The 19938-nt window shown below is 38.1% G+C and overlaps 1 protein-coding gene, 1 non-coding gene and 1 pseudogene across 3 annotated transcripts; 2 read left to right on the plus strand and 1 right to left on the minus strand.

Moving 5' to 3' along the window:
• The first annotated feature begins 214 nt into the window (after nucleotides 1–214).
• On the plus strand, nucleotides 215–321 carry LOC125593588. The gene has a single exon (XR_007329490.1). It is a non-coding gene; the product is annotated as a small nucleolar RNA R71 (small nucleolar RNA).
• Nucleotides 322–9223: 8902 nt separating this feature from the next.
• On the minus strand, nucleotides 9224–12983 carry LOC106347251 (oxysterol-binding protein-related protein 1C). Of its 2 annotated transcripts, none has more exons than XM_022704761.2 (11): nucleotides 12210–12954; nucleotides 11784–12140; nucleotides 11603–11699; nucleotides 11086–11516; nucleotides 10857–11012; nucleotides 10598–10765; nucleotides 10378–10518; nucleotides 10045–10275; nucleotides 9851–9964; nucleotides 9474–9637; nucleotides 9224–9390 (listed from the first exon to the last, which is right to left on the minus strand). In XM_022704761.2, the coding sequence occupies exons 1-11, from the start codon at nucleotides 12792–12794 to the stop codon at nucleotides 9357–9359; spliced, it is 2478 nt and encodes an 825-aa protein (XP_022560482.1). In that variant the 5' UTR covers nucleotides 12795–12954; the 3' UTR covers nucleotides 9224–9356. The 2 variants fall into 2 exon arrangements, with proteins under 2 accessions (XP_022560482.1, XP_048624202.1); XM_048768245.1 differs by having other exon boundaries at nucleotides 9290–9390; nucleotides 11086–11513; nucleotides 12210–12983.
• Nucleotides 12984–16209: 3226 nt separating this feature from the next.
• On the plus strand, nucleotides 16210–18709 carry LOC106347253 (annotated as a pseudogene).
• Nucleotides 18710–19938: the final 1229 nt, after the last annotated feature.

The raw sequence follows: 19938 nt of genomic DNA on the forward strand, positions 1-19938 counted from the left end.
TTTCCTTGTGTTCTGATCATCTCCTCCACTGCCTCTGTTGCTTCTATCATGCTTATCATTGTAGACTGAATCACTCTGAGCCATGTTATCTACAAGTTTTTCAGCATCTTCTTCAGTTCTCCCCAAGAAGAACCCATTGCTAGCAGTATCCAGTTGGCTTCTGAACTTAGGTAAAACTCCTCTATAGAAGGTACTGAGCAGACTCTCCTTGGTGAAACCATAATGTGGACATTGAGACCAGTAGCTTCTGAACCATTCCCATGCTTCACTAAAACCTTCAAGATTCCTCTGTTGAAACCAAGAGATCTCATTCCTAAGCTTGGCAGTCCTTGGGCTAGAGAAGAATTTGTTGAGGAAGGCTGTTTTGCATTCATTCCAAGTGGTGATAGAGTCACTTGGAAGGTTCTTCTCCCATGTGTGAGCTTTGTCTCCCAAAGAGAATGGAAACAATCTCAGCTTGAAGGCATCTTCAGAGACTCCATTTGTTTTTGACAAGCCACAGTACTGGTCAAATTGATCCAGGTGATCAAGTGGATCCTCCAAAGCAAGACCATGATACTTGTTGTTCTCTATCATGTTGATCAACTCTAGATTAGCATTAAGATCACTCAATCAAGCAAGGAAACATATTAATCTACTCTAAACATTCTAGATCATCACTTAATCATCCTAATCATCCTAACCCATGAACCCAAAGATGACTACTCACTCATTATCATGGTAGAATCTAAGTATAAACATGATTAATGATCAAAGCAATCAAGCAATCACAAAAGATAATGATTGAGATTAGATCTTTCACTCCAAAGTGGTCTTTGATTTGATAGATAATAAGATAAGTCCCAACTTTGGGATAACAAAGGTATTTATACAATCCCTGGAAAACCTAATGGTTTCCATTAAAAAGTCTAGAAAGACTTTTAAAAACACTAAAATTCGACCCAGAGAAAAAACGCCCCGGGTAGAGGTCGGGTCGCCCAACCCGCGGTGGTCTACCCGCGCTGGGTCGCCCTGGGTCGTCCGCGCGGGTCGTCCAACCCGCGCTGGTCTACCCGCGCTGAGCTTATGTCGTCCAGCCTTCTTCGCCCGCGCGGATAAGAAACCCGTGGCCTCGACCCCGCGTCAGCTTCTGTCGTCCAGCCTTCTTCGCCTGCGCGGGTAAGGGAACCCGCGGTGGTCTACCCGGGTTCGACCATGGTTGATATGCCTCTAGTAAATCGATCATAACTCATCCAGTACAGCTTCAAATCACTTGAAACCCCTTCCATTAGAAAGCTAACTCAATTTACTATTTTTTCCCGAAATATTAGCAACATAAGATATCTTTAAGACTTACATCCATGTTCATCTTTCACCCTTTTGCACCAGAAATGTCTCTAAACACCTCCAAGAACTCCATAGCACATTCCAGCCCCTAATAAAGACTCATGTATGCAAAATGCAACCTAAAGATGACTAAATCCTAGTCTATATGATCAAAATGTACAAGGATGAATGGCTAAAATCATGCAAATTCATAAGATATCAGTACCAAAAGCAGCAAGGGAATAGGGTTCTTACTAATAGAGCCACTGGATTTGGACACTATTCATCCCGCGTCGATCGACATTATTCATCCCGCGTCGATCGATACTATTCACCCGACGTCGATCGGTACTGTTTATCTTGCGTCGATCGACACTGTTCATCCAGGTAATGTTGACCTCAACACTGTTCATCCGGGTACTGATGCCTCAATGTTGTTCATCAACCGTCGATCGACACTGCCCATCCACCGTCGATCGACACTGCCCATCCACCGTCGATCGACATTGTCCATCTACTATCGATCGACATTGTTCATCCGATGTCGATCGACAGTGTTCATCGCGACATTGTTCATTGTGACACTGTTCATCGCGATACTGTTCATCCAGACACTATTTATCGAGAAACTGTTAACTGCGGCATTGTTCATCATGGTACTGTTCATCATGTTATTGTTCATCCGATGACCGACACCACTTATGTGAAAACATAGATGGTCGAAGTGCATATACTTAAGGTCGATGAAGATGAGAGACAAAGAAGGTCGCCCTCGCAACAGAGCAGGACAATTGATTATTGCAGAGGGTTCTGTAATCCCTGATGTGATTAATGTTTCTGGGACAAACGACTTTGATCTGAACCACGAATGGTATGATTGGGGAAGTGAGGATCTTCCTCTTGAGGATCCCAAAGACCTTATCAAAGAACTTGAGGAGATAGCCTCTGCAAGCGACATCCAGACATTGACTGACCAAATGAGCAATCATAATCCAGGGCAGTTGGTTGGTTTACCTCACCAACGTCATCAGGGATTTCCGGCCTAACCTCCTCCGAGTTAGGAGACACAGGGATCGGAGACCACAGACCCCAAATCCTCCCTTCGATACATGGAATCCATGTTCGCTTTCCCATCCATGTGACGGGTCTGTTTAGCCAACTCTGTCTTGTAAGAATACTTGGGAGATTGGGTAAGATATAACCCACCAACAGCACCACGACACTTGCAATAATCGCCAACATACTTGTACGTCTTGCTGAGCTCCCCAAACTCGTTCGAAAACTCAGTAAATGATTCTTCACGATGTCAACAACCTATCTTTTCCCTTTCCGATAGGTTCTGCGAGCTTCCTTCCTGGCCAACTCCTTCTCAGGAAGGGAGTTCGCTGCAGCCTCCTCTTTCAAACGGGCAAGCTCTTTCTCCACCACCTCGGCCTTGAACAAGGCCGTACGCGCTTTCGTACTATTTGCCTTAAGAGCCTCAGTTACAAGGTGAAGTCCCTACACAAGATTTATGGTGTTAGCAAAGTCTATAAAGAGATATATATAATGGTAAAATTTTTACGAAGACAAAAACTAACCCCGTTGCGCATCCGATACGCCTTCAACTCGACAGAATCGCCTACATTCGAGGGCATCCCAAAGTCGAAAAAGCTGTTGAGATCGAGGGCGAAATTGTTGAATCCCAGGGGATCAGTTTAATCAGAGCCACTCCAGCTGGCCTGGCCATCAAGGAAGTTACAGAATAACTCATCCGACGGATACTCCAGCCTATCGACATCACCATTGTCATAGTCTTCTACAACAATTAGCTTGTTCTTACGAGATCTTGACCTCTCCCTTTCACCAGGAATGTCATAGGGAACAAACTCCTCCATATCCGTTTCCGACTCCCCATCAAACGGCAAATCGGGCTGAAGTTGAGAGCAATTGTAAGCCACTGCACGGAGAACTCGTTCGGGGGAAAAGTGGCCCCAAAAGTACGGTCCACCCCGGAGAATGTGTCGACGGTGAGTAGATCCTCGGGAAACGGAGGAAGGATGTTGGTCTCTGCAAAAGAAAGAAGAAAAATGATACAAAGTTAGATGTCTTATAAACAAAAACTAACAATCATCCGGTCAAGGTACCCTTTCGACCCCATTGACTCTGAAATAATGGGATGCAGCTCTCCTCGACGGATACACTGTCAATGCGCACAAAGAAATAGTGTTTCCGAAACGAATGCGCGTTGGAAGCGAATCCCTTGATTATCCCCATACGCGGCCGTGGGCCAAACGGCACATTCGCGACTTCAGAACTGCCACTGGCGCCAACAGAGCTTCGAGATAGTCAGCTTTAAGAGTCATTCCCCGCTCATAGCTCAGAACCAAGATCCCAACAAGGTGCTGCACACCAGTATGCGTAAGCTGGCTTATTGACAATCCAAATCGATTCAGGACTTGAACGATTATCTCCGGGATGGGGAACCACAAGTGGTAGCGCAGCATGTGAGCTTCATAACATGTGAAGTAACCATCCGGAGGAGCGTCAGCACGTTCCCCAGCCTGTGGAAGTTGAAACTCCACCGAGTCTGGAACACGGCAGAAGCGTCGAACGATTTTGAGGTACGAAGGAGAGCAATAGCTCGGACAGCCAGCAAAGCAACTCTATCGTTATTGGCTTAGGAGCAGGCCACGAATCGGTTGGGGGAATCACCTTGCCACACGTAATCATCCAGTACATGTCGGCTTCTTTAGGATCAACCGAATGCGCCACGAACTCGGTATTTATGATGGTTTGGCCATCTGGAGTTTTAAGGCTCTTAGGATCGAAGCAGAAAGGCAAAACATGGTCTGAAGCTCGCTGGTTTTGAGACATAATAAAAAATCAAAGGGAAAGAGAGGGAAAGAAAGAATTTTCTTCCTTAAGAAATTCTTGTGGAAATGAGCAAGTAAAGATTTTAAAAACTTACTCCACATACATATAGGAAAAGAAAATCTACTATTCAACCTCGGACTTTCGGCCATTGATCCCTCCTAACTTTCTTAACTTACCTAACCGCACGCAAGAATCAAGTTCGAAACTTGTGAGCTGGGAGGCTAACTGTTGGGGTCAAAATCGGTAACAAGTAAATCAATGTCGGAAAGTTCTCGAGAAACCTTTGAAAATGGAAAATAAGAATACGAAAAACTAAAACATCGTATTCCTAAGACTATTACCCGACAAGTGACCATTTAAACCATCTAACGAACAATTCCCGCGCATCGGAACTACCAAACCAGCAACTACCAAATGGCGAGTTGGACCGACCGATCTAACTCGTCGCTGGGCGAGTTGGACGAGATTCATCCAACTCTCCCAATAGCGATTTGGATCGGACAATCCAACTCGCTCAACGGCGAATTGGATCAACCAATCCAAGTCGATGTTTGGCGAGTTAGATGATCTGTCTCCAACTCGCCCATTGGCGAGTTGGATCAGTCATGTCCAGCTTCGCCTTCGCCGAGTTGGATCTATCCAGAACCACGCACTCTCATCTTTGGAATTCCCCCCTTCGGGTCTCGGTCGGACTGTCTCTTGTTTCGTCTCGATCGGAGTTACCGTTGAAACTTTACGGAAAAAAACAACAAAAGCTTATTTTCTCGTATAAGTTCGGATCGATCGGATAAAGACGATAACAGTTAAACTTAACAACATGGTTGTCTCGACTATACGATTGATTCGGACTATCTCGTAAAACCGGCGTCGTACCGAAGGTTACTTTCCAAAATGAAATCGTAAAAGCGTTTTTGTCAAAAACGGCCCGAAGGGTCTAAAAACACGGCAGAAAGCCCACTTATGATTTTTAACAAGAAATCGGCCCAAATTTGCTATGACGGTTTATCAAATATTCGCCAGAAGAGATAAATGTCAAGTTTGGAGATAAACGTTAAAATTTCAAAAGATAATCATGAAGATCGGGAAAAATGGAATTTTTCCGCCAAAGGATAAACTCAACACATAAGCAAAAAAGGAAAGCCCAAACCGACCTAGGAGGAGTATATAATGGGTGTGAAGGTGAGATACGCAAGAAGTATATAATAGGTGTGAAGGCGAGATGCGCGAGGAGAAACTTAGAACTTAGAGAAATTTAGGTAATTTTCCGTTTTTGTTATCGAGCTGCGACTCAACTAGGTTTTCAAGTCTTAGGTGGTTAGAAGTAAGATTTCGCCGACAGCTCTCACGGCCGAGGCTTTACCTTTTGTAAACGCTTATACGCTAATTCTGAATAAGATCTTCTTTGCTCTCTTTTTGATTAATCAATTTTATACTTAGCCTATTTTTCTTGTTATGATTGCTTGGCGTGTGGTTTAGCATATATCCAGGACCTATGTGAAATTTAGGGTTTCCTATTTTTCCTAATTTAACGGAAATCGACGGTGCGAATTTCGGTTCCCACATGGTTTAAGTGTTATTAGCTGTGCATTGTCCAAGAATAGAGACACTGTGAAGTATTTTAAGGCTTCGACTTCTAGGAAAATAGCGCTTTCAGAGTGTGTAGAAGGTCATGATGATGTGGTTATGTCATTGGATGTTCAACATAGATGGAACTCGCCATACTTGATGCTTGAGAAAGCCTTGAAGTACGAGCGTGGTTTAAATAAGTTTAAAGTAGTTGATAAAGCCTACAAGCATTACCTTTTTAGTCAACAATAGAAGAGGGCAAAGATTATCCATGAGATTTTGATGCCTTTTATTGTATTACCACGTCTAAATTTTATTTTGGAAATATTTGGAAGATTCAGTGTCTATTGGAAGTAAATAAGAGAAATGATGATAGTGTCATCCCATACATGATTTCTAAGATGAGAAAAAAGTTTGACAAGTATTGGAGCAATATAGTGTTATTTTTGCAATGGGTGTTGTTATGGATCCTAGGATGAAATTCAGCCTTTTGAAGCGTTGCTATGATGAACTTGATCTATTTACTTCAGAAGAAAAAATAAAACACCTCAAGAAGAAGTTTTATGATCTCTTCGAAGAATATAGGAAAAAAATTCCTTTGACTCCTGTTATGAGTTCTTCTAGAGTTGATTCCCATGTTGCAAAACGAGGAAGAGGGATCTTGGGTGTGCAAGATGTAAGTTCTTAGTTTAGTTATTGATTTAACATTTGTTTGTTGGTTAATGGTTATATACTTATATAGTAACATATCAAATTTCAAATGATGTAGGATTTGTTTGACTTAGATGATGTTCCAGATTATATAGAAGAAGGAAAGTCATCTTTAGGTATGTATCTGGAAGATCTAAAGTTAGATATGAAGAATCATCCTAATCTGAATGTTTTGCATTATTGGAAAGAAAACAGAAATCGCTTTGGTGCACTTACATACATGGCAATGGACATCCTTAGCATCCCCATAACCACTGTGGCATCTGAATCCTCATTTAGTATTGGATCTCGTGTAATAGAAAAATACCGGAGCAAGCTGTTGCCTAGTAATGTCCAAGCTCTATTGTGTACTCGTTTTTTGGATATATGATTATATGTTTGATGATGAAGGTGTACATACTTTTGTCTTATAAACTGATCATGTGTATAAAAGTGTAACACTATTGTCTTGTGAAATTGTAGATGATAATGGCGAAGGTGAGACGGTTGTTATTAGACCGGTTCCAAATGATGTGGAAGATATGATCACACGTCGACCAAAGGAGTAAGTCCTTTGATTCTTCTCAGAGTAAAGATTGACTCATTTCTTTGACTTTGCTTATTTCTGAGAAATTTGATATGCATGAGTCTTGAATATGTGATCCTCGTTGGTTTTATTGCGATTCTATGATTCTTTCTTTGGTAGTGGCTATTGTGTCTTCAATATAATTCAACAAGAAAACCAATTGTGAAAATCCTTTCTTGAAACGAGTTTCTTTTTGGATTCTTGTTATGCAAAGTGTTTTACACCTTGGATGGTAAAGGAATTGTGTAGCCAGTGATTGTTACAGTGAGTTTCATCAAGCAGAATATTCTCTATCTCTAAATTGGTTCTTTGAATGTTGTATTTCTTCTAAAAAATTCTAAGATATGAGTTTGCACTCAAATGATTGATTTTGTGTTTCAGGTGAAAACAATGGACAGGTATAACAAGAGAAGTGAACGATGAAGTGTCTCGATTGGAATTGGAGAGTTTGTGTTATGTTATCAAACAACCAGAATTCTTGTTAATGTATAATGGTGGAGGCTAGAGAGGCAATCTTGTTTTTCTTGTTTTTAATAAAGACAAAACATTTGATTTTCTATTATTTAAAATATTTTGATCAGTTCTATTATATAATTTGAAAAAAAATATATACAATTTGCTAATCTCTGATTAGCATTTTTGATTATTAAATGTTAGTAAGTTGATGGTAATTTTATTATAATATAGTAAATATTTTTAAATTACATTTTTTTGTAGTATTGTTAATGGACAACCTAATAAAACCATTAACTCATTAATTTAAATGAACTATGGTTTAACCCAATCCATTTTTTTTAAATTGAAAGTTTTCATTAACTTCCTAAATGGACATCATTACTATTACACACAAACTAAGAATTGAGCAAAATTCGGTACAACCATAAGTTTAGTAGCTTTGACTCATCGGCCACACAGACGAGTTGTGGGCACAACTCCGGAGCCTTCCATCATCACCACCTCACCAGGTTAATCTGGGAGGGACCTCTCGCATCCCACTCTCCTCTTAGCTGAAGCAATTGCAGTCTCTTAAGCTCATATAAGACAAGAACACCATACCTACAGAAGTCAGATTTGAGGTATCAGCAGCTTCAATATCTTGAATGATTCATAACCTGCACAATAAGGAACACGCAACGCCACCTCCATTTATCAAGGATAAACATCGATGATGGGATGCGTTACCCAATCATAAGGAGCCATCATCGGAGATACACGAATCGGAGACAACCCGACCTCTCAAACTCCAACGCCAAATGCCCATCTCCGAGAACCGAAAAAGAGTCCATGATGTGACAGTTAAACACAACTTTGGTGGCAAAACCGAGAAGCCATGAAGATGAAGAACCCAAATCAAGCCCTCCAACGAAAGTCGTCGCTTCCGGTAGAGAGAGAAGACAAAGAACCTCCACACATTGACATCAAACCAGAGTCACCACCACAAAGTATAAGACCAGGATCTGCACACGCCGCCGAGTTATGGAATCTCCAACGTTACCTTAAGCGGGGACGAAGAGAACTGCCCATCCAAGACGCCTCGAGACAAGCCGCTACAACATCACCCGCCGCTACACTACTCAGATCACCACCAAGATGCCTCGACTCTCAAAGAAGAGAGACAAGGAGAACACGACCGCACACAAAACCCACAAACTGAGACAGGGCTTTGCTTCCCCACTCTAGTACCAAAATATCCAAATCTGAAATAAAGAAAATAGATCTGGAAAATAAAACCTAAAAGCCAACCCCTTTCCTACTCTACTGCTGAGACAACCTCGCCTTGACTCCATGAAGAGATCTCGCCGCCGAAACAAGGGACCTCTGCAGTGGTGTAAATGAACGGCAACAAGATAAACCACCAGAAATTCACGCATATCGGAGGTCCAGAGACAGAAAAAAAAGAGTTTAAAAGGAAAACAGCTGAAAGGGAAGCGCTTCCGACGCCGGTTTAACTTGCGAACGCCAGAGCAAGAGGAACAAGCTTTTGTTTAACCCAATCCATTTAGTTAATGGGTTAGATTAACTCATGATCCATAAACTGTTCAATCCATTTGGATTTGGATTGGGTTGCATTGGTACACCTGTAGGATTGGACAACAAATTTGTGTACGCATCAAACTTCTTCTTGATTACAAAAGAAGAAGAAATATAAGACATGAAAATGTTCGGTAAGGCAAACTGGCGAGTAAAGAAAAATGATATGAGAAGAAACACGACGAAAAGTAAAAGAAAACACCAAACTACGAGTGTGATTGAAAAGCACAATGGGCGTAATTTATTACTCTTACATTTGCCAGAAGAAAACTTTTACTCTGAATTTTGCTTTTTCTTTTCCTTCATATTCCACCTAATTTTTTCACCTTTTTCCACCATTAAATACAAATAACAGCCTATAATGAAAAGAAAGGAGGAAGATGAAGATTTTGTGGTTTAAGAATCGATGAGACCAGAACTGAAACTTGTGCTTATTTACTCAATTTGTTGTTCGGAATCGATGTGGCCGAAGATATCTGGACAGTTATCCCATGATCCTCTCTCGCGGGCTTCCCAGTACCCTCCTTTGTATCGGTAAGCCTCGCTTCCTTTCTCTTTCGTGAACCACCTCGGCTTCCATCCTCTCTCCTGCATCTTTCTAGCCTGTGAAGCTCGCACACGAACCAGTTTATATAGCATATCAATTTTTTTTTGTGACTGAATCAGAACAAAACTACATATACCGAAATAAACCCAAATTGACCAATTAACAATTTTCATTAATTTAATGTTGGAAGTCAAACTTTAAAAAAAAAAAGAACAGCACATTTCATTATCCAGAAAAAATAAACCCGTAGTGAGTGAGACTTGTATTACCTGACGTTGTCGCTGTTCCAGCCGCAACTTCTCTGTGTTGGCCATTTCAAACTCACCGTTTTCCAGATACCTCTGGTCTGGTCTCAGCCTTGAATCTGTTGGTGGCAGCTTCTCCTACATCCATATCTCATTCAAGTTGGAATGTCTCACCACAATACAATTCATAGACATTATTAATTCTCTACGGCATTCACCTTCAGCCCAGGTGTTAGCTCGTTCAGCGTGATTGCGAAACGTGTTAGATTATACTTTGTTGCGTTTCCAGGGGGTTTGCTCCGTTTCCAGAGAAGTTGAGCTCCTGACATATCTTCGCTCAATTTCCCCTTCCCAGAACAATCACCCGTCACATAGTGCATGCTCTCATCCCATTTCCCAAACATCGTTGCCACTGTCTTCCCACTCTTGTCTTGAACTATACCATGAACCTGTCAAATACTCATATTCGTTATATATTGATCAGAATTAAAACCAAATGCCTACTCCTAAATTATTCATCAAGTGGTTGGTGCCATATCGAATGAACATACCTGGTGAGGATTTCGGTCAATGATCGACTGCTCTTTGAATTTAAGTTTACAAGAGTATTCAGCATTTCCTTCAATACGCATAGTACCATAGTGATCACAGTAAAGTTTACCAAGTATGAGGTTGTATATCGATGTAGTCACCTACGAGTAGAGATATGGTTATTAGTAAACAAAGAACACATACAACATCATTATCTGCTTAGTAAATTTTGACGGGTACCTTACTCCACTGAAGGATTTCTCCATCATCAAATTTCAGAGTCAACACACCAACAGGATCAAGCTGAATCGACCGACCCCAAAACTTACTCTTCAGATTGCTGTCTGCCCAGAATTTCCATCCCGTACCATCGCAATGGCATGCCACAACCATAGGATGATGACTGACCTGACACCATATAACCAGTAAGAGGTCTGAATAGCTATAGCTGATGAGTAAAATACACATAAAAATACATCTGTATGTTGTGAACCAAAACCTTTTCGGAGAAAAATCGAAGTCCTTTGTCTGGATAATCTGCCTCGTATGTTTCACCTAGCAATGGGTTAAAAGGTTTGCAGATTCTTCCTTCGGTTGATGCATACCCAGATACAGCAAAAGCAGCGACATTAAGAATCCTCATGAGGGTATTTCCCTGTTTAAAAAAGATAGGCAATGTTACCATAATGGTTTTTGAAAAATTGTAAAAGCGTCCAGATGCTTTATACCCTTTTGCCCCATTCAAATGCTCGATCAAGAAGGTATGAATATTCCAAATCCTCAAAACACTTCTGTAGGGAAGATAGTGGCTCGTTGAAGTAAACAGGTAGACAAACTTTTGTGAGATCTTTGCCTATATTGTCTTTGATCATTGACCAAAGGCTAACACTTTTCTCTTTTTCAACAGGATCAGGTAAACTCTTCCTCCTTTTGACGCGCGGATAGTTGAATCCAACAGACTTGATGGAAGGATCAATATCATCTTCTGACCCAAAGCCATCATCATCAGAAGAAAACGAAGAGGTACGAAAGCCAGAACTACTGCTCTTGAAAGAACTTGAAGAAAGAAAGTCACGTGTATCAAAAAAAGTGTGGTCTTCCTCATCCGTTTCTGCATCACCTCGTTCATTCTCATCATCAGATTCAGTGGCAGTCCCTTCTGAGATGAAACGTGAACAAAGTCTAAAAGCAGGTAGATGAAATAATTAAATGCTAAGCTAGAGAATTGTACGCTCGAGAACTCACCACTGAACTTCTCATTTCTTAAATCATTGGGACCTTCATTTTCAGTGTGTCTTTGACTCTCATCTACAACTGTGTTCTCCAGATCTACCTTTTCTGTCTGGAGATTCAAGCACAAATACAAGGAGAAACATATAAAATATCTATTACGAAAAAAACAACAGAGATAAAAAGATATACGTACCTCTAAATGTCTAAGGGTGTCAATGAGAAGCCACTGCTTCTGCTTGAGAAGCACCAACTGGCTCTGAAGTGCTGAGAACTCAGACCTCATAATTTGCTCACAGTCCTGAATAGCTAACTCACTAACTCCTTCATCAACCAACCGTTGCCGGAGCTTCTCCGTGGACATGGCCAAATTGTCGATCGGAGCCATCAATTCACTGTTAGACATCCTTGGAAACATATCTTTGATAGCTAGCAGTGCCTCAACCCATGTTGCTCGGTCCTCTCGCGTCTCTGCTCGCAAGTGGAGCCTCTTGGTGCCAGTGAATATGGAAAACCTCTTATCATCTGATCTACTCTCCCGTACCGAAGAAACCTGCACATAGCATATATCACATCCAATTCAGCTCGGCATTTACTATCAAAAAGATAAACAATTTATCACCTTGAGATGGACTTCTCCGAATGGCTTGCGACGGAGTTGTGAAGCGGCGCTGCTTCCACCATGCTTGTCGTGCCTAGAGATCATACGAGCAGACTCTTCTCCGATCACTTTGGATCCCTTTTCAGTTTCAGGACTAACAAAGATCTTATCAGGTCCATGGATTTTATAATAAGAAAGAACACCATCCTGCAAGACGAACCACCTTGGTCTCCACCCTCTACCGTAATTCACCCACTTATGCAGTATTCCAGCGATTCCATTCCCGACGATATCGTTAATCTTCACATCAACCGGCGGTTCTCTAATCGCCAACGCAGGTAGGGCTAAAACGCGTTGCCCTAACCGATTAGCGACGTCACTCTGGTGGTTGAAGGATAGACTATGGAGGACATTGCGACTGGATTGACGATTAGAACTCTGAGAAGCAGATCGACTCATAATAGGTTCGGATCGAGTCACACCGAAAGGCGGTTGTTCCGGCAACGGCATCGAAGGGGAGTGATCCGAGACGCAGCAGAAGGGGTGCATGTGGAAAGAGGTCCTAGGATGATTGGAGATCGTTTGATCCGATGAAAAAACTACCATCCATCGCGGAGCAATGAAGAGGAAGCATAGAAAGGAGGAAAGAATCGAGAGGTGGTTGTTGGAAATGGGTCAGAGAAGGCGAAAAGTTCGGTAGCACAATGAGAAAGAAAGAGTCACCTGAGAGGCGATACCACTTTTCTTCTATATTAAATTATTTTATTTATTTAATAAATTTCATTTTAGTTTTATTCAATTAGTCGAGGAAAGGGGCCAGAAAGATCGCGGTGCCGTCTTTGGAGATTATGACGTGGCGAAGAATTAAAGATGGCTCTCTTTTTTTAAGAGGTGGAAAATTTGATTCTATAACATAAAAAAAAAACAAAGTATAAAATTATTTTAAAAAACTTGTAAGATTAGTTATAAAATTTCATAAATAATTTAAATAAATTGTAATCGAAACAGTCTTAGAATCTTTAGAAAAATATGTTGGTCCATCTAAATATATAGTAAGCTTTTTATTAAACTAACCATAAATTCGTTATTAATGTTTTTCATTCTTTTTTTAAATAAAAATTACGGAATTGTCTAATGTGGTTAAAGTATATATGAAAATTAATGATTTTGAATAATAAAGATTTGAAAAAAAAATTAGTGTATCATCTATCATAATTGTTTACTTTAAATTAATAAAATAAATTAAACAACTACATTAACCATATAATAAAAATTTAAATTTTTTTGTATATGTTATATTTTGATTTTTTTTAAACGACTATAAATTACTAAAACTGTTGTTAAAAATTCTACATTCAAATTTTTGCGATCGTTTAAGGGTTACAGAGATGTAGTTGCAAGGCAAAGGTCAACTAGGTTGCTTCGCTAGGTTGCTTCGCTAGGTTGCTTCGCTAGGGACTTAAGGAGAAGTTATTTTCTGTAGCACAGAGATGACTTTAGTAAGTTGCAAGGCGAAGGCCTCAACGATTGTGGTTAATCTATCTTGGTATCTTTGTGATGAGGTATGGCTTATCTGTGCTGGGGTGTGCTTGGGGTCAAATGCTAGGGTCATGATAAAATATAAATGATTACAAAAACATATAAGTAAAAAATCTCATTAAATAAATATTAAGTGTAAAAGATATATATCAAAATTAAACTATATACCATCTAAAATATATAAATATTTTAATTTCGAAATTTGCTTTGAACAAATATTTTGGTAAATGTTATTGAACAAATATTGACAACTTAATATTTAAATTTTAAATTTAGCTTTGAATTTTTTAAAAATTACTAAAACTATTAATCACACAATGAAAATTTTGTTATCAATTATTTAAAGTTTTTCTTATAAAAAAATAAAAATGATAAAATAACCATATGAGTAGAAAACATCATTTAATATATATCAATACTAAAAATACATACTATATATATGTTAACGTCATTTAAATTTAATTATATACAATAGAAAATAGAAAAGGTAATTGTTTGGATTAATGAAATTTATTTATGTGTTCCCATTAATTTAATAATATATGTAATAGTTATTGACTTTTTAATTATTCAATATATATTTCTAATTTTATAAATATGTAAAAGAACATATACTACATAAAAATAGTATATATAATGTTCATTCCGCGCAGCTCCTAATCTAGTTTATACTATTAAAGCATGATCCTATCTATTTTTAACTCTTACGCTATCCTTTTATCTATTACATATGCCACTCATTTCCAATAGAAATCGCTAACTTCATTAAGGGCATTTCCGTTATTTTATATCTTTGCGTTTTCTCCGTTAAATTGGTTCTTGCTTATTGATGTTGGGTTTTTGAATGTAGGCCCAAACGTAGTGAAATATGACATATTGAATGTCTTTCTTCAATAGGCCCGGCTTCTTAACAAAATGTTTAACGTAAACTCACTTTCCTAACAAATTTTATTAATACGTTATATAATATATTTTACTAAATATATCGAGTGTAATCTAATGTTACTTAGTTAAAGCAAATCCCTAAAATTTGTATCTAACGATCTATCTATTATTATAAAGTAGAGTTACTCTCCTCTCCTATGCTGCTACGTCATCAATTGGTGTAAGGAGAGAGTGACGCGTGTCCATTCTCTTTTAATTTCGTTGCTTTTTGTTTGGTTTCTTTTTGGGTTTTACGGGTTTAATTGCAGAGTGGGCTTACGACATTCAATTGAAATCGATAGACACGCTCTTCGTCTTCAAGAAATCGCTAACTTCATTAAGGGCATTTCCGTTATTTTATATCTTTGCGTTTTCTCCGTTATATTGGCTCTTGCTTATTGATGTTGGGTTTTTGAATGAAGGCCCAAACGTAGTGAAATATGACATATTGAATGTCTTTCTTCAATAGGCCCGGTTTCTTAACAAAATGTTTAACGTAAACTCACTTTCCTAACAAATTTTATTAATACGTTATATAATATATTTTACTAAATATATCGAGTGTAATCTAATGTTACTTAGTTAAAGCAAATCCCTAAAATTTGTATCTAACGATCTATCTATTATTATAAAGTAGAGTTACTTTCTTCTCCTATGCTGCTACGTCATCAATTGGTGTAAGGAGAGAGTGACGCGTGTCCATTCTCTTTTAATTTCGTTGCTTTTTGTTTGGTTTCTTTTTGGGTTTTACGGGTTTAATTGCAGAGTGGGCTTACGACATTCAATTGAAATCGATAGACACTCCATTTTTAGGGTTTATATTGTTCTTCAGCCTCTAATGTGTTAAACCGATGATGGATTTTTGAGAGGGTTATGTGAGACGAATATTCACGGCCAATCTCAGGTGTGAGCTACCATTCATGTCGATTCGTATAGATTTCTTCTCGCCTGCAAAAGTAAACTGGAACCGTTACAGGGTGCATTCAAACATCATCTTTCATTCAATGCGTCTCTCCACTCCTACCACAATTCCTTATTCAATGCATCTCCTCTTTCTATTAGTCGATGAATCTCCATCTATTAAAAGGTTAGTCTTGAATCCGTGAACATCATCCTTTCATTCTTCACAACACTAAAATCTTCCTTAAAGCAAAATGCGAACTCCTCTGTCCTCCTTTCTGACTTGAAAGCCAGTCGCTGTAGCACCACCATCAGAGTCTATATACTCAGATTTTGGGAGGCCAGGAAGGTGAGCAGAGACGGCGAGCTTATGGGCGTCGATATGCTCCTCCTTGACGGAAAGGTATTTCCAGGGATTTAACAATCAAATCCTATACTTTTGCGTAGATATTTGAGCTTTGTATTGACGATAGGATAAAACATATATGTTTATATGGTTAGAAAATGAATCTATAGTGTTGCTCAAAGTTTATTGCTTTAGAGTCTTCTATAGTGTTTTACCTCTATTGGCTCTTGCAACAGCTTTTTTGTAGTTTCATCTATTATTGATGTAGTAGTTTCTTGAACGTTATTAGTCTTTAACTGCTATAGCCGACGAATGTTACACAGTACAACTAACTCTGAATCTGGTGGTTCTAATTTGCAATGCTATATTTCTGCCAGTAAATGATTTCAGATTTGTTATACAATATTGGTACGATTATGGCAAATTTGTAATGTTTAAGAATTATTAATCTTATTTGTGTGTGCAAGCAGAAGCGAAGAAGGCAGTTTCAAGAGATGATGACACGTCATTGAACAAAAGTAGCAGTAGCTTCCAGGGATCCCCTTCTCCAGCACACTCAAAAAATATATATTTCTCGGAGGGTTGGCATCATCAGTGACAGAGACTGATTTCAAGAAGTACTTTGCTCTGTTTGGGACTATCATTGATCTTGTGGTGGTGTATGACCACAAAACTCATCGTAGGAGAGGCTTTGGCTTGGTTACATACAACGAAGAGGCTGTGGACTTGCAGAAGACGTTCCATGAACTTGACGGTAAATGGTTGAGTTCAAAGTGGCTGTCTTTAAGGAAACGTCACCCAGCCCAAACCAGAATATTAGCAGCTTAAATAACTTCGAAAGCACCAGGAGAGTATGTTTTTCAACAATTACACCCATGTATTTAACATGAGTCCAAACTCAGCCCATGGTTCAAAACTTGACGTTAGGTACAGTCCATCAGTGAGCTGCCGCGCCAGCTTCTCTCCCTGTGGCCACAGTTTTGAGAAGGCTGTTTATTAGTAGAGTTAGGTACAGTCCAATGAATTTTATTGAGGGACCCATAAGCAGAGTTATATTAGTAGATCCATTGGAGTCTTTGGAAGGCTGTTTAATCCCGGAAATAATGCAAGTCATAGCAGGTACGGTTCCTAAGAAAATTGTTCTGTCAACCAAAATCAACTATGGGTGAATAATGGTGGTATAGGTTACTTATTAAAAGCTGAATTAAATGGAAGGTTCAATGGGAACTATGGAAGAGATAGCACATGAGAGAAGTCGAGAACAGTTAGTGAAAGTATTACTTATAGTAGAAGCAATGGAATGGGTCTAAGATCTACAAGAGAATGAGTTGTTCATATGAGCTGCTCGGGTTGGGGAATGTCGAGTGGAGGAGGAAAACGCCGTTTTGGATACATGAGCAACACAGAGGTAAGAACTAAAGACAGTCTTTGCTCTTGATGATTAAAACGTGTTGGATTACTAATGAACTGTATCTTTGCAGGAATTGCTTATAGCTTCAAGATTTAACGTATCTACACATAGGGACATGGAATGATTGTGGAGTGAGTCTTAGAGAGAAGTTTTATAAAGTCCCATAATTTTTAACATTTGAGCTTCTTTGGTATTTTTGTTTAGTGTCCGGTTTGGATTTTGTTTTCACTACTTTTGTCTTTGATGTAAAATGAGATATCTATCTATATATATAAAGTTGGTTTTCCCCATTCTTATGACATGTGGAATGTGGGTTTGTTGACATGTGTCCTCACCTTTTTTTTGTATTTTAAATCTTTTTTTTTTTAGATTATTGCAATTTGTTCCAACAATTTATAATTATGTACTATCTAATCTTTCTTACACTTATTAGTCCCTAAAATTCAAGAAATAAATAAAATAATAAAAATATATTTTAAATATTTAATTTATTTACAATTAAAAATAGCATAAATTTTCACCATTTTATTATTTTTACTAATTTTTATTATTTCAATTACAAATTATATATTTATTTCACTATTAATATAAGATAATCAAACTAAGAATAAGAAACTAGAGCACCAACGCAAATAACCAAGAAAGCGGGTCAGAAGGAGAATAATAATCGAAAGGCCAAAGCCACCAAGAAGCAGGAACATATATGCCTAAAGCACCGGAATCACAATCAATAGCCAAAAGATAAGAAACACCTCACAAACTAAACAAGAATATACAACACGGCAATGCAAATGAAAAACCACAAAGCTCTAGATAGAATGGACCAAAGCTCCAAGAGACTAACTCCGCACACCTATACAAAGGAAACATGGAAAGAAAAGAAACAACTCGAGGGAGAGAGAATGGAAGACAACTACCAAGAAATCAGAGACTAAACTTGAGACCAGAAATAACTCCAAGCCCATATAACATGCACGAACGAAAACATTATCCAAACCTCGAGTGGCAAACATGGTGAAAGGGAGAGCCACCAGACATGCGATGAAAGCTGCAAAGAGATGCGAGAATAGAGAGGGAAAGGGAGATGAAACGAACTCAGCAAACTATGAAGCCATCCTCGAGCTATGAAAGAGAGCATAGAAGTCAGAACACCAAAAATTAGATCTTGAAAACAAAGACGAGCAGAGACTATTGACGGTAAGCCAACGTTGAGGAATACAACATCAAAAACGACTAAACTCTGACCCAACCAAGAAGATGCAGTTCCTAACATCAGCTGAAATCTAAGGAAGAAGAGGAGCAATCAATATTGACTGGAACAACCTACAATGCCGTGAGAATCAACCGAAAAACTGAAAACTCATAAACCCGATCTACAACAAATACCATATAATAAGAAGACAAGGAAGAACAAGAGAAAGATGTAAATCTTTTTCCGGTGATGGTGAGAAGCACCGCACACCAGAAAGGTAACGAAATACATAGACGGGGATGACTCAAGGTCAAAATATAGGGAGAGGGAAAAAACATCTTACAAGTTAAAATTTTCAAAAATATGAAAAAAATATAATACAATTTTGACGCGGAACCTGCTAATCTTAGAATCAACAAAGTTATTGAAATTCAATAATCTTTTACATTAGATGCTCATTTCACTACTAACAAGTACTATACATACCACAACACATTATTCGAAAATACAAACACAAAATATATTAACATATCATCTATTACTACATAACACGCTAAAAACACCAAATAATGATCTTAACAAATAAAAACGACAACATAATTACATTATCCAAAAAATCATGTTCTTAACAATAATAAAAATAATATTCCGCACACCCTCCTAATACAGAATGAAACCAAATCAGAGAGAGTTTCGTGTCCCATTTCTTGGTATGTGTCCCATTTCTTGGTATGTGAGCACTTTGTATTTTCAATTTGGGTTGAGAAAACAGAAATAAGACATTCGAAGGAACATGGTAAAATTGAATAACTAAAGGTAGTGTTTGTTTCATTTAAATCATCTCTAATTTCAATTTTATTTTTAAGATCTGCCCAAAATGTAATTCTCCAATACCAAAACATAAAATCTAAATTTTTTATTGGTATCCTATGAAATATTAGAATTGCGTTTAATAAAATTAGTAGTATATGGAAAAAAACGTATAAAAATGCAGTATTTTTGCTGAAAAAAAGTTTAACCGAGTTTTCAAAGAATATGAAATATATAAATATAAAACATAAATAAAAATGTATTATAAACAGTGTTGATGTTATATTAGAATAAATAGACACTAATTCACGAATTATATACAAAATATCAAATTACTATATATAATTATTTTGTAATCTTTTCAGATATGATAATTTGATAATTTTATTAAAATATATTAACCTTTTGTTATTTATATGAAGGTTATGAACTAAAACTGATTGAATTTAAGTTTTTTAACATGTGAAATATTTGTGAGATATATAACTACAAGGAAAAAAATATTAAATTAAACTAATAATATTTGTGAAATATAAATTAGCTCAACGTATGAACTAATTTAAAATACAAGTGAGTTGGCATCAAATTGGCCAATATTTTTATTCTTTCTCTGATTTCTGTCCTACAC

The sequence above is a fragment of the Brassica napus genome, chromosome C9, assembly GCF_020379485.1.
Source record: "Brassica napus cultivar Da-Ae chromosome C9, Da-Ae, whole genome shotgun sequence".
In the NCBI taxonomy this organism is placed as follows: Eukaryota; Viridiplantae; Streptophyta; class Magnoliopsida; order Brassicales; family Brassicaceae; genus Brassica; species Brassica napus.

Bases quoted from the DNA above. Each gene is read 5' to 3' on its own strand.
- LOC106347251 (XM_022704761.2), bottom strand. From the start codon at position 12,794: ATGGTAGTTTTTTCATCGGATCAAACGATCTCCAATCATCCTAGGACC. The intron at 10,276-10,377 runs GTATGTTCATTC...AGTATTTGACAG, and splicing joins TTGACCGAAATCCTCACCAG to GTTCATGGTATAGTTCAAGA. The intron at 9,638-9,850 runs GTAATACAAGTC...CGAGCTTCACAG, and splicing joins TGGAACAGCGACAACGTCAG to GCTAGAAAGATGCAGGAGAG.